Here is a 15,256-nt window from a genome sequence, read left to right on the forward strand (position 1 = left end):
TGGTGATATCAGACATTTTATTAACTCATACAATTAATGATCTGTCAAAAATAAAATAACATGCAGACGTTAAAAACAAAAGCCTTGGTGGTGTGAAAAACTTGACACAAACTGGCAGCCAAACTGTTGAGGTGTAAGTAACAAGGCCAGTGCCATGAAGCAAGTCACAAACAAGGTCAAACAATGTCAAATTAGCAGCAGTAGCCAGTCACCACGCTCAGAGACCAGAATGATGGTTCAAAGTTTGAGAAAGGGAAAAATGATGTGATGTGGAAAATACAGGGCGAAGACTTCGTATAATGTGCTTTAACAGAGATAAAAACAAAAAAGGTAAAAGTATACCATCCTAGCCTGTCAAATCACTGACAAAGCCAATAGCACAACAGTTTGTGACTTATATTATTGTATTGAATAGTGTTATTGTGCATGGTCTCAATAAGCTATGTTGACACTGAAACACTAATATTGTATTTGAACACATTAGATGATATTTTGCCTCTGGCGGGTGATACTAGGCCATAGAAGGTATAAGCGAGAGACAGAGAGAGAGAGAGCATGGGGGTGAGTTTCCAGCCATTGCCGCCAGGCATGCTTTAGGTTCGTCGCGGTCCCTGTCTGTCTCTGGTCTGGTTGGAGAATTGATTCCACTCTGGGAGCTGGGCTGCAAACGGATCCCTGCATCTCTGCCTGTCTGGTCAGTGACCTCACTCTTAGAGCTGCCAGCCACTTCATTATGATGTCCAGTTTACACACCAGACAATCCTAAATGCCCTTAAAGGATTTCTGCACAACAGCAACTATTTGTCACGAGCAATATTGATTTTTGCTTGTATGTAACAATGATAATATACACTGTAAAAAATGATCTGACCAATAAGTTGACAACAAATGTTTCAACAAAATAATCAAATTTACAAAAATTTCAAGCATTTTTTTTAAAGTCAGTTCAAATTGCTTAAACATCCAAGTTGATTGTAAAAAAGTTTCTGCTTTACATTTTTACAGTGTAATGCACTCACACAAGATGAATGAAAACATGCTCACGTGCCTTGATACATTCTGTACGGTGCAAAGTAATCTTTACTTAACACATTCCTGATATGCCAAATGAATAAAAACCCATTGATAATACAATAAAACATTCACAAGATAATAAAATATCACATTTTAAAAATATCACGTATAGTACAATCAAGATTAAAACCTGAAAACAGAGCAATATTATGTAGTTAAAGACCACAATGAGGTATGCTTAATGCCCTAAACATTTATTATAATCATCATAATTATCGGGGGGTTTTTTTATTTCTTCAGATGAGGTGAGGACTTTGGACCACAATTTAATGCAATCTGCAAATGCCAAAACTGCCCCTTTAATCGAAAATTCAGAATATATTTTTCTCTGTATCAGCTGCAGAATTACAATTCAAATGAGAATATAAGGAAACTTAACAACAACAAAAAAGGAAAATTAAAACATATCTAAAAAAAGATATATTATATCTATCTATAAAAAGATTTTTTTTAAGTTTTGAAGATAGTTTGAAGGTTAATAGGCCTGATTGGATGGATGGTTTTAAGCCGAAGAGTGAATTACTACAACTAAACAGTGGAGGGAGCCAAGACACCACACACACAAAAAAACAATAACAGCACATTTACAACATACTGTAGGTGTATAAAAGGTGCAAGACAAGCATGCACATATCAAACACCCCATGCCTCCTATATAAAATCCTTCCAGTCCCAACAATTAAAATTTAAGAAAAGAAGACAAATAGAAATGTTTCCTCGACATGCTTTCCATAAAACCAACAAAGGTTTCACCCGTTTAGTGCTACTTGTGTTTCAGTGTGAATTCAGCTTAAAAACTGGAGCGGGGGGCCTGGATCTCCCGTTCCACACTGGGCATGCTGGGTGTATCCCGACAGACCAGCCTGTGGCGGAAGTGTCCGCTCAGCAGAATGTAGATGAAGGGGTTTATGCTGCTGGCGGCGTAGCTCAGGCACACGGACATGTAGTAGCAGGTGTGATACGCTAAAGAGGGCCGAGGTACGCTCAGGTTAACCAGCTGCAAGATGTGGTACGGCCCAACACTGACCAGGAACACCGCTACCAGAACCAGGACCATTTTAGTGAGGCGGACCACACGCTCCCGAGGCAGGCTGGTGTTATACCTGAGAGAAAGCGGAGAATGCAAGTTTGGGTCGTACAGTATTTAGCCAAACCCTAAATCCAGGTTTATGGTGGTTACATGTTCTAGTCTAATCTAAAATCCTAAACATGGTAATTACCAACGCATTCTCATCCCAAGGCGTCATATGACACTTTTGCCAAAGCGTAGACATCCATCGTATGGGTAGGTTTAGGTATGGGATAGGGTTAGGGTTAGACCACTAGGAGGCGCCTTCTGCCCCATATATATCTGCATCTCATTTGACGCTAAGGTTGCCATGAGCGTTGGATGTCTACGCTTTGACATAAGCGTCGTATATGACTCCTTGGGATAGTCCAATGAAAAATACAAATTCTGTCATCATTTACATCCATACAAAACCTGTATGACTTTTATTCCCCATTGACTTCAATTGTATGAACAAAAATCTGTTTGGTTATCAACATTTTTCAAATTTACTTCTTTGTGTTCAGCAGAAAAAAAAGAAATGCGTACAGATTTGGAATGACTTGAGGGTGATTATATGCCGACAGAATTTTCAGTTTTCGGTGGACTATCCCAGTTTATTACACTGTAAAAAAATATATATTTTCAAGATTTGTTATCACAACATTTTTTCTTTTGTCAAATCAACTTAAATAATTTATTTAGTTGATAACTTATTATTTTGAATTTCTGATGATTAAATTAATATCCTGCTTCATTGTATTAACTCACTTTTTCCAGTTCAATCAACTTAAAATTTTAAGGCAACCAGGTTACTTACTTTTTTAAGTTAAATCAACAATATTTTTTACAGTGTATGTCAATTAACAATGCAAAAAGGAATTTTACAGTTTCTGCTATTAAATCCACCAAAAACTGTCAGCATTTATGTCCACTCTTAAGTGTATTTTTTTATTTTATTTTTTTAAAGAAAACATTGTAGTATTGAAGGATATTTTAAATAGAAAATTCGTATAAATAATGGTTTAGCCATAAAATCAGTATGTGCTGTCAATCTGAAATGAAAACATTTCCATGAGGAAGATAATTCTCAAAGGAGACAATCTGCTACATCTGACAACATCACACACACACAAAAAATGAATTCATATTCACTTTGCAGAAGATATTCTCTCTATGGATGGCGAATTAATATTAATGAATGCAACCAGTGTAGACCTTGTAGCACAGTAAAGCCACTTAATGGCTTCAAAAGCAATTACGTTTGTAGCTTTGACAGATTGATATCACGCACTGGCTGTAATGAATTTAAATTCACCTGTGAGCCTTTTTGTTCTTGCGATACATTCTCCAGGAGTAGCAGAGAATCAGTATGTAGCAGATGAGAATCAGAGGTAATGGCAGGAAGAAGGACGTCACAGTCTGGTAGAGTGTGTACCTGTAGAGATCCGAGGACACATGATGTCAGTCGTGTGAGAAAAGCTTTAAAGCCTTTATATCCCCTCTCTTGGTTTAATTCACTTAGTTCAATTAAACAATCAGCCTTCTGTAAAGGCAATTTCCTGGTGAAGTGGAAAATATACTGACTGAAAAGACAGAAAAGGTTTTATGTTATTGCTTTTTGAGTGTCTAACCTATGTGCCACTTAAGTTGAATGACAGCTTTCACAGCAGATATACAAAATATATAACATTAAAAAACAGCTTTGTAGCAAAGTTCTCAAAGAGAATGCTGAAAATGGGACACACCCGAAAACCCATTTATTGGTGTATTTGTCCCATAGCACTTTTCAATAGAAGATTTTACAACAATAGAGTGACAAAATAACAATATTCAGAGGTCAAAGCAGAATTATGACAATAAAAATATGGGGTTATGAGAGAGGGAATAATTAGACGTGTGCAGAAGGCTACACATTTACCAGAGCAACTCTTTATGAGAGACCAGGTTAAGGGAACAGCTCTCCAGCCCGTCTCTGAAGCGGATCACTTTGGCGTGAATCCAGGCCGGCAGAACCATGATGAAGGAGGCCGCCCACACAAACAGGTTAATACGGATCGTCCTGGATCTGGTCCTGAGACTCAACAGGCGAAAAGGATGAACAAGGGCCAGGTATCTGGAGCACATTAATGAATAAACATTAAAGATTTGACCCCTCTTCTGACTATTTCCACACTGAAAATGAGTCATTTTTTCATTTAATTAGTTGGTTGACATTTATGAGAGGGAAAATTTAAAAATGTTTCACATTCAGCATTACCTGACATTTATAGTAAAGGACAGACAAAAGAAAAAGCAGCTGGGAATGAGCTTGGTGTTAATTCAGCTTGTGCCAACATGTGCTTTGGAATTAATTAATTAATTAATATTATCTTCTCAAACCTCGAAATAAACCTCTTTAAAACAGAAAACGAAACAGAGTCTACTGCGCATGCTGCATTGTGGGAAATAAGGATGTTCGTGGACCGGCGTCAACTGCAGCTTCCTGTGGAAATAACACATTCCTGGTCTAGTAAGTTTTTCCTCAAAATTACACATAATAATTCTGAGAGGGTTTGAATAAATGAATGAATAAAATAATAAATGAGGGTTTGAATAGGCCTATTTTAGCGTTTTATATAACAAGAGAAGATCCTTACAGATAAGGGAAGCACACAATAGGCAATACCTTTATTTGAAGCTGCTCTAATGTTGTTGTTTTTTCTTCTCGACTAATTGAATTTTCTAATGCATCTCAGGTTATATTTTCCTGTTGTCATTTGTTCATTTTGATATTTCGCTTTGGATCAAACTGCTGTTCTCAAATGTGCCACATAAATGAATAATCTGGCCTGCTCTTTAATTGTGGTAAGAGTGGCCTCTAGTGGGGATGTTACAGTATAGCAGCTCTAAATGAAACACCAATGTACTTATTTGCTACATAAAAACATTACTGTACTACCAGCCACAGTTCAAAAACTGTTTGCTATTCCCAATGGAAAAGCTTAATTAAACCCAGAGGAACCTTTATCAAATATAGCACTAACACAATTCAGTGACACTATTCAATCATTAACTTCAGACATTAATTTGAGAATCCAACATTTGCCTATACATAAAACAAAATATGAAATCAAACTTGTGTTACTCAAAAATAGATAAAGCCCTCATAACAACTTCTCCGTGTGACAGTCTGCCTCAGATTTGTCTATCTCCTTCCTCTTCTTCTAAGAACTCATAACCTGAGCTGTTGCTTTCGGAAGAGATTAAACGTAACTTTTGAGTTAAAAGAATCAAGCAGAAAATCAACAGAGAGTCAGCAGATATGCTTGGTGTTAAAGATATAGCCTTTAAGCATTTCTTCTTGGCAGACACAGATCTAGCTTCAATGGCAGGAGAGAACAATATATCAAAGAAAATACAAAAATGATCAGACAGTGTGTGTAGAGAATGAAGAGAAGGAAAAGGAAAGTGAAGGTGTAGTTCGAGAGAACCTTTGATTATTTAGCATCACCCCAGCCTAAGGAATTAGACCTTGTTTTGTACGTGATGGCCATACAAAAAAATTGTCCCGTCCGTGGTTTAAAAATGTGTTGTTGTGGGTGATAGGGATGGCCTGGATGAGTGTGAGATGCCTGAATTTGTGTCCCAGTCCAGCCCATGGTCTATGAATGCACTTTTGGCTTCACACGCATTAATGCATTTGGATGAAAGTGTAGTGGATGAACACTTGTGCATTGTTATTTTTGATTAATAAAAACACTTCATGTTTATTTTAATAAAGCTATTATCTGGAAATAATGATTTCCTTTCAAACATTGTTATTTCACTGATCACGTACCTGTCAAGACTCATAGCGGTCATGACTGCAGCGCACGCCACCTGGTTGCAGTTATCAAGAGAGGTGATGATCGTGCAGAGGGTGCTGCCGAACACCCAATGCCCCCCACGAGCCCACTGGTGAATGAGGAATGGCATGACGGTCACGTGGACCAGGTCGGCCACAGCCAAGTTTCCCATATATACATCTGGTACTGTTTTTTTGGCTGACCTACAAAAACATACAAGAAAGAACTTGTGATCTGTGGTCCCTTGGTGAGAAACCGCTAAAGAAATAACCAGGGAATGTGATGGAAACATGACAAGTTGTAAGCAGGCAGCAATAAAGTGTTTTATATAACCTTCAGTGAGTGACAGGAGTATGAGGATGGGTCATGGCTTATTTCCTGAGAGAATCCATCTACCAAAACAGTGACAATTATCTGAGGAATTCCTATAGCAAATCAGAAACGAGTATTCAGGCAGACCATAAGTAAATAAAGATGATGTTTTTTTTTTTTTTTTTTGTGAATTAAATCAATGAAACAATTTCATTGATCTAATTTAAAAGAACAGTGGCAAACAAAATGTAACATTTCTTCAATCAGATATTGTGCAAATTAATTTTTTTTTTATTTAAATCAAATGAAATTAATATTATTGCTAAATTAATATTAATAATTTAATATTATTATAAAATTAATTGCATGAAAAATGCACAGTGACACGTTCCCATTTAGTGCTTATTTTAATAAAGCTATATTCAATTATTAAAGCTAACAAATCATTATCTAACAAATCATAACAATCACTAAATTATTAAGCCTTCATAAACATGTGTTAGTATACGTTACGATCACATTACTTTTTATTGCCTAAGGAATTTGGCATGTTTATTTACTAATTACCTTGAGTGCATTCATATATGTAGAAAGAGAAAACCACCATTCAAGGTTATTCTGAAACTATGCCTGCAGAATTTCAGGAAATTGGTTATCTAGCTTATGCCAATAACGTATTTAACATGTCATGAAGTAAATGTAGGCTATTTAAAATACATAAACAAATGCATAATAACTTAATTAAAAGCAGAAGCAAAATAGTGAGGCGTCCCTATCAACCTGTAGCCTAAACCCACCTTAAAATAGTGACCAAAACAAGAACATTTCCAACAAGCCCGGTGGAGCACAGAAATCCAATAAATGCTGGAAGGATTTTGGTTTCCGTGACGTGAACAATATTATAATGGTCATCGGCTGGATATCCTGCTGATGTCTCATTAGCGCGCGTGCCGTTGTCTAATTTGAGCGTAAAGTTCCAAACAACTGGTTCCAACTCCACCATGGCGTTCATCATTCGCGTTTCATTCTGATCGACGAGAATGTGCTGAAATACGGTAACGTCAAACGTACAGTAGCCTAGTTGTACCTCCATGGAAGGTCCTCGTGGGTTTCAGCATCCTCATCATAACCTACCAGACAATGCGCATGGTGTTTCCACTCGTACAGCGCGCGCACGCAGACACCTTGTGAACATCAGAGAAAACATATCAAAAAACATTCGAAAGATATCATTTATGTTTTACATTTTTAATCAATTCAAATTTTACTCATGTTGCATTTATCATACATTCATACATTCCCTGACAATTCTGGTAATTCTGCAATTATGTTTGAACTACAAAAAAGAAAAGAAAAAAGAAATCATCGCCTGTACCGTCTATGAAAAATGAGCTCATACCACAGAATACCAATAAAATCACTCTTTTGGATGAGGAAAAAAAAACGATTTAATCATAGGCTATTCCTTTGCATGGTTCTACCTTTTTAAACTAAAGAGCAATAATGAAAAGTAAACGGTGCTATCGTAGGCTGCCTTGGTTACACTTAAAAGGAAGACTGATAAACGCCTTGATGGAAGAGATGTGAATGCTTTGGACTTCAATACTCTCGATCAGGTTTTCAAGATCGGCTGGAATAAACTCTGTCTGAATGCTCATCCTAATTTGTTATAGTTTTACATACCTAAATTCATCTTTTGAACAATGTGGGAATTATATCTTTTATTGTCTTGCGATTATAGCAACCTCCGGTCAAACTTGCTAATTTTCATAAGCAAGCCTTGGAGGCCTGTAAGCTTGCCTTTCTGCCACAATGTTTCCCCTCATAGTAGCAGTCCATTCTCACCCCCAAGGCGTCACCTGGGGCTGCAACAATCAGAATGTGCTGCATGGGAAAAAAAGAAAAGAATTGGGTTGAAAAAGGTGTAGTTTTTGTTTTGGATTTGTTAAAGAAAGATGCCAGCTTGTATGCTGAATTTATTGACTTTTTTGGAGTGGATTCCTCACCTAAAGTTTATGACTGGGTTATAAATTCTATTTCACCTAAACTTTTGCATATGGTTAGGTAGCCTAACAGAGTAACATTTGTTATCTAACAACAAGTGGAAAGTGCTTCACTTTAAAATTCTACATAACCATCCCTGTAACTCTCTTCTTTCTTAAATTAGAAATCTCTTCAACACATTCTGTAACTCTAATCTTAAAACAATACCACATTTTTAAAAAAGTAGCCTGGCTTATTTCTATGCTTAGAACAAACATTTTACTTTTATTTTTTTTCTAATGTACTGTTTGATATGGGACTATAGGTCAAAATAGATGGATGACAGATTAAAACTGCTAACTCCATGTGGCCAGTTTCATCTTCATAAATGTAAAGTCACTGATTCTAAGCCCAATTTTAGGCTTTTTTGTGTTGATTTAAAGTTATTTTATGACTCCCTTTGTTTATCAGCAAACAAGAAAGCTCTAAAAATTCTCTGTTTTTTAAAAACAAAAATGGTTTCATTAGTTATCTCCTGATTTTCTGAAGATTACCATTTTTTTATTATTTTTGTCTTTCCCATGTTATTTATTTCTATTTATTTTTCATTAATGTACTGTATGTTTAATTTCTATTGCTTTAAATGTTTTATAAATATTTTTCAGTAGACTATCGCTTACTGTATGTACATTACTGCCTTGCTTTACCTTGAGTTTCTTATCCTATTATTTGTGAGATCCATGTTAATAAAAAAAAAAACTTGGTTATTGTATGGTGCGACATCAGTGCGCCTTAAACTATCTATAGAGTGAAGCTCTGAAAGAGGCAACAACTGTCCTCTAACAAGAAATGCATATTTTACCATTTTAACATTTGCTTTGAAAAATAATAAAGAAATAACTGCGCCTAGATCATATGAAATGACAGGCAGAGTCAGACAAACTTATTTTGAGAATATTAAAAAATGAATCAAAGCCTTTTATATTAGAATCCTTAGAGGACTGTAGACTTCTCCAATGTAAGATCCTTATATTTATTTCGATTTCTTTTAACATTTATCCCATGCAGCCTACAGCTACAGTATTTTATTGTCCGTTATTACTCTATTGTGTTTGGTTTGTTTTATACTTCTTCATTTGTACAGCACAGTGGTCAGCTTTGTTGTGTTTATTTGTGCTTTATAAATAAATTAAATGAAAATGAAATGAAGGTAAAGAATGCAGCCTTGTATTATTATTAAATTATGATACATCAGAAATCATCAATTTTTTTACTCCTAAAGGATGTTCCAGCAGCACACATCTCAGCACTTGATAAAATGTGCAACAAATTGCAGAAGTGAGATATAGTGTTACATGTCAGTTTGTTTCTGGATTCGGTTCTTGTTTTTATTTGGTTTGAGTTTTTCTCAGTTATTTCTCAAAAAAATTGTGCGCTTTCCTTACCAGACCAAACCGTAACATATAGTCCCAGCGAAGGTAAATGCGGTAAAATGATCCGATTCCCTTATTAAACACTCTTTGGCCTGCAATGCACAGATGCTTTCAAATGTTCAAATGATACATTTTGCTGGAGACGGGGAAGAGTGAGAGCTTTACCAATATTGATTAAGATAAACTAAATATACTGTTTTTGCCAGATTTTATTGCTAATTTTACATGTTATCAAAGTGTATCTCGACAGAAATTTCATACAGATCTTGATATGAAATGTTTTTGTTTGACTTTTAAAGAAAGCTGTCGCTGCACTGTAAAAAAAAAAAGTATTTTCATGATTTGTAATCGCAACATTTTTTCTTTTGTCAAATCAACTTAAATAATTTATGTAGTCCAGATAACATAATATTTTGAGTTTCTAATGGTTAAATCAATCTCCTTCATTGCATTGACTCAATTTTTCCATTTCAATGAACTTAAAATTTTAAGGCAACCAGGTTACATAATTTTTTAAGTTAAACCAACAATATTTTTTTACAGTGTGCTTTTAAGGTACTTTGTTCAGTAACTTTGTTTTCACACAGAAAAATACCAAAATTTGGGTTCATTTTAAAGGTGCTTGATAATTAATGGCTTTATAAGGCACAATACTTTTTATAGCCCAACATGAACAGTTCATATAATGATCAGTGCTGTATATGCATCCTGAAGTGCATATGGATGGTAAATCGTTTAGAACTTCCATACAGTTACAGTGTAAATGACATACTCTCACAAAACTACAATATAAATGGTATTTTATTAAGGCTAATTTTGGGTTACAGTACTGTTTGTAGATAATCATTAAAATCCTGTCAAGATCACATTTAAAACAGAAATGTCATTTTATAAATCTCATTCTGGTCTGATTATTTTGGCTTGTCACAGTTTGCACGTTTGGACCTTCATGGCATTCTCAGGCCAGCCGTACGAGTCCACCGCAAACTCGTCGTAGTCTGTGCTGTAGATGAGCGAACGAACAAAAGCCTCTTTATCGTGCGGCTCCGGGTGCAGTGTTGCCATTTTGTGTTTATAGGCGTACTCCACAATCTGTCATAATGCACATAAAAAATTATTAAAATGTGTAAATAGCGACATGCATGAATCACGGCTGTGGCTTGAGATGTTATAGAGTCAAGCTCACCTTAACAGCCAGCTTGAAGGAAACATCCCGAATGCTTTTGAGAGGAGGATACAGACGTCCCTCTGCAAGATCCTTCTCAGTCACCAGTTCTGCTATAGTCTATAAGCACAGCACAAACTGGTGATTATTATGGACTTAATGTGTGGACAATATATGTCTAATAACACCGTTTGTGTACACGGACAAAGAGCATGAACCTAATTATTTCTTGTTTGTTTTTCTGATAGACCTGCATTAAATATTCATCCCAGCCTTCCCACTGGATACCTGGATAGTGTAGGCAGTAATAAGTGTTTTTTTTCTTGCCTGAGATCAGATCAGCCAAATCCATACCCACCAATATAAACAAACAACAGACTCATTTTTTTTTTCTGGCCTGTGTTGGTAACTAAAAATAAGATGAGAAATGTAATAATTTAAAACTAAAAATCGAATCTAATTTAAATAAATCTGAAATGAAATAAGAAATATTATCAAAAGCGAATTCAAAATATGATTCAATTTCTAATACTGTACACTCACCTAAAGGATTATTAGGAACACCATATTAATACTGTGTTTGATCCCCTTTCACCTTCAGAACTGCCCTAATTCTATGTGGCATTGATTCAACAGAGTGCTGACAGCAGTCTTTAGAAATGTTGGCCCATATTGATAGGACAGCATCTTGCAGTTGATGATTTGTGGGATGCACATCACGGGTACGAAGCTCCCATTCCACCACATCCCAAAGATGCTCTATTGGGTTGAGATCTGGTGACTGTGGGGGCCATTTTAGTACAGTGAACTCATTGTCATGTTCAAGAAACTAATTTATAATGATTCGAGCTTTGTGACATGGTGCATTATCCTGCTGGAAGTAGCCATCAGAGGATGGGTACATGGTGGCTAAAGGGATGGACATGGTCAGAAACAGGCTCAGGTAGGTCGTGGCATTTAAACGATGCCCAATTGGCACTAAGGGGCCTAAAGTGTGCCAAGAAAACATCCCCCACCCCATTACACCTCCACCACCAGCCTGCATAGTGGTAACAAGGCATGATGGATCCATGTTCTCATTCTGTTTACGCCAAATTCTGACTCTACCATGTGAATGTCTCAACAGAAATCGAGACTAATCAGACCAGGCAACATTTTTCCAGTCTTCAACTGTCCGATTTTGGTGAGCTCTTGCAAATTGCAGCCTCTTTTTCCTTTTTGTAGTGGAGATGAGTGGTACCCAGTGGGGTCTTCTGCTCAGTTGTAACGAGTGGTTATTTTAGTCAAAGTTGCTCTTCTATCAGCTTGAATCAGTCGGCCCATTCTCCTCTGACCTCTTGCATCAACAAGGCATTTTCGCCCACAGGACTGCCGCATACTGGATGTTTTTCCCTTTTCACACCTTTCTTTGTAAAGAAAGAAATGGTTATGCGTGAAAATCCCAGTAACTGAGCAGATTGTGAAATACTCAGACCGGCCCATCTGGCACCAACAACCATGCCACGCTCAAAATTGCTTAAATCACCTTTCTTTCCCATTCTGACATTCAGTTTGGAGTTCAGGACCACACCCCTAAATGCACTGAAGCAACTGCCGTGTGATTGGTTGATTATATAATTGAATTAATGAGAAATTGAACAGGTGTTCCTAATAATCCTTTCAAGAGTATATATAAATAATACCAAAACAATGCTGTGTGATGCAGAATGAACATGTTGTTCTGCCCTCAAGATACTGTAGTTTCTTTCTTAGCAAATACTTCTAGAGCCCAAACAAACCTTTTGGCTCTATTAGAGTTCCTGCAACCTCTACCACTAACAACACCACAAAAAGAAATTATCACATATAGCTTTTGTCATTTTCCAATTTAGAACTACACAAAAAAGACAACAAAATTTTTCAGCTACCATCAGCTGCAGTCGCCCATTGTTCTGGTTGCTCGTTATCTTAGTTGCTTTAATTATGTCAATTCCCTGTCTCTTCCTCTATTGCCTCTATTTGTCATTTCAGGTCACATTGGGCTCTTGCAGTTTGTGATTATAGACCTTCCTGAGACTCGATAGCACAGAACCATGAATTACTGAAATATAAAAAAAAAGCCTAGTACAACCAGCGGGGATTGAGATATTAAGCATTCCCTCCTACTGCTGGATGCTGTTTGAAGTTCAGATATCCAGACTGCAGCTTCACTGGGGTTGTCCACAGACTGCAGGGGAAGTGATCACGCTCTTGAGTAGATCTCTCTACTTTGAGCTGCTCTAAAGAGATAAATCTCCCTCATTGGCATATGCTGATTTAATGTGTGGGTGTGTAAGGCCTTGGCTAACCTTTTTATGCTGCAATGGTCTGGTTCCAGCATAACAGGGCAGTGGTTCATTGACATTCAAAAAAAGCTCTCATTTACACAGTCTGATGCAACCATCAACAGTACCTGACTAAAACACTGTCTGGCTGATGTCAGGTGAAGAACAGAGGATAGCCTTACATATAAGTTCAGTAAAATACAAGTTGACGTTGCTTGCAGCAATAAAATGGGAGATGTTTTGCATATTGAAATGGGATTTTATGGTTTATTACAAGCATATAATTACACAGAGAGAGAAAGTAGGGCAGGGGAAAAAAGTTTTTTTGATTATGATTGCAAGGATGGATATACATACAGTATGCACACTATATTGATTGTGTTATATTGGTTGTGGTATTTTATTTTCAAGCATTAATATTCATATAATATTATTCACCCTTAAAAATGTCTTTTGGATGCAGTTAAAATGTTTGTTTTTTTTCCCTATGGCTATATTAAGTGGAAGTTTTTAATTCACTACACATTTCAGCAGTTTTGGCCGTTCATTTACACAACAAAGCTATTTTGGGGGCCTGAAAACGCAAACTAGTTATAAACAGGATTCAAAGAGCAAGTTTTTGAATAGGATACCATTATCGTCTCAATGTAAATTACAAAAACGCAATTTTGTGAAAACGTTTATGCATTTGCATTACATAGTTATGTAGCATTGCGTAGTGTTTCTTTACAAATTAACATCGCCAACTAATGGCCTGGAATGCATAATGCACCTGCGTGACACACCGGTATTGTGTCTCTCACGGAGGAGCGGTGCATTGCGCAGGTGTCGCTCATTAGTAATCACGCCACCGGCTTCGCACCGTCCTCCCACGGCCCTCGACCTCGTCCTGCTCGCCACAGTTTTCGCAATGGGCTCTATGCACGGCGTTATTTCCGGTGAAGGATTAAGGATGCTCGATAACTTCCGCCGATCATAGAGTCCAATGCAATACCGAGAATTTATATTGAATTTTATACTCCATGGTTATACTAATGAAACGTTAGTCACAAAAACAGAAAAAACAGACACCCCTCGTTGTGTTTATGCTTCTTTTTAAAATTATATTAAAAACATAACTATATATAAAATTACATCTAAACGTATGTACGTTTCGTTTCAAAGACGGGAGGACAGTAAATATTGAAGACTCTGCCATAATCCCGTTTTCTCCGGTTTTCCTCCGCTTTAATCTACACAACAGGAAATGGACGAGCATCCTTACGTCAAATGCGGAACTTATGCGTGCATATAGTCCATTCAGTGTGAACGGGGATTGTTTTGACAATGGTGTCATCTGTTTGTGAAAAACGCAAAGAAATAACTTTTCCGTTTTTAGTAGTACATCGTTGTCAGGTCAACGTACCAAGCCTTTTCCTATCACTAGACATCTGGAAATAAAACAAAATACAAATATTATATTGTACATTGATAAATTTGTTCCAAACATGTTAAAAATTGTCATCTGACTGGTGCCATTTTGTGTAACTTTAGTGAGCTGTAACAGTTTTTACCCACCAAAACTGGTATGATAAATTTCAGACTGTCTGCTACTGTTATGTGCCGTTTTTATCCATATTTAGTGAAAGTTTGCTACTATTTAATTGTTTTAAACAAACAAAATTATAGTTTGAGCCCTGTTGTTAATTTTTTTAATAAATATTTTTGCAATGCACAGTTGGAGGTTCATTATAATTTGAAATAGTTATATATATTTTAGTTTATATTTAGTAAAAAAAAAAAACAGGAACTGTATTAATAACCCGCCCTGTAAAAAGAGAGAGTGAAAGACAGAGAAAACAGATGACAATTAAACTGTTTAACTTTGTATAAACAGATTTAGGTAGACAGAAAACCGATTCGATCACCTCAGCTGTAACGAGGAAAATATCTTCAGAGATGTGTCTCATTGCACAAGCGGTGACCCCCAGCCCCACTCCAGGGAACACATAAGCGTTGTTACCCTGACCGGGGTAAAACTTTCGCCCATCGGGAAGGGTTACCGGATCAAAGGGACTCCCACTTGCAAAGATCCCCCTTCCCTGCAAAAAAAAAAAAAAGTGAATGTTTCA

The 15,256-nt window shown here is 36.6% G+C and overlaps 2 protein-coding genes across 2 annotated transcripts in view; both read right to left on the reverse strand.

Annotated features, from left to right (window-relative positions):
- Window positions 1-3: 3 nt before the first annotated feature.
- mchr2a (melanin concentrating hormone receptor 2a) lies at window positions 4-8,765 on the reverse strand. Its single transcript, XM_039679465.2, has 5 exons — window positions 7,059-8,765; window positions 5,943-6,152; window positions 4,044-4,238; window positions 3,441-3,560; window positions 4-2,177 (listed from the first exon to the last, which is right to left on the reverse strand). Exons 1-5 carry the CDS (start codon window positions 7,352-7,354, stop codon window positions 1,865-1,867), a joined length of 1,134 nt encoding a protein of 377 aa, XP_039535399.2. The 5' UTR covers window positions 7,355-8,765; the 3' UTR covers window positions 4-1,864.
- A 1,695-nt stretch (window positions 8,766-10,460) lies between these two features.
- me1 (malic enzyme 1, NADP(+)-dependent, cytosolic) overlaps window positions 10,461-15,256 on the reverse strand; it is a 70,936-nt gene continuing 66,140 nt past the window's right edge. The window contains exons 12-14 of the mRNA XM_039680029.2: window positions 15,053-15,226; window positions 10,864-10,962; window positions 10,461-10,769 (exon numbers count right to left, since the gene is read on the reverse strand). Of these exons, the coding sequence (XP_039535963.2) occupies window positions 10,602-10,769; window positions 10,864-10,962; window positions 15,053-15,226 (441 nt within the window). The 3' untranslated portion in view covers window positions 10,461-10,601. The remainder of the gene's footprint in view (window positions 10,770-10,863; window positions 10,963-15,052; window positions 15,227-15,256) is intronic.

The sequence above is a fragment of the Pimephales promelas genome, chromosome 12, assembly GCF_988280905.1.
Source record: "Pimephales promelas chromosome 12, fPimPro1.hap1.1, whole genome shotgun sequence".
In the NCBI taxonomy this organism is placed as follows: Eukaryota; Metazoa; Chordata; class Actinopteri; order Cypriniformes; family Leuciscidae; genus Pimephales; species Pimephales promelas.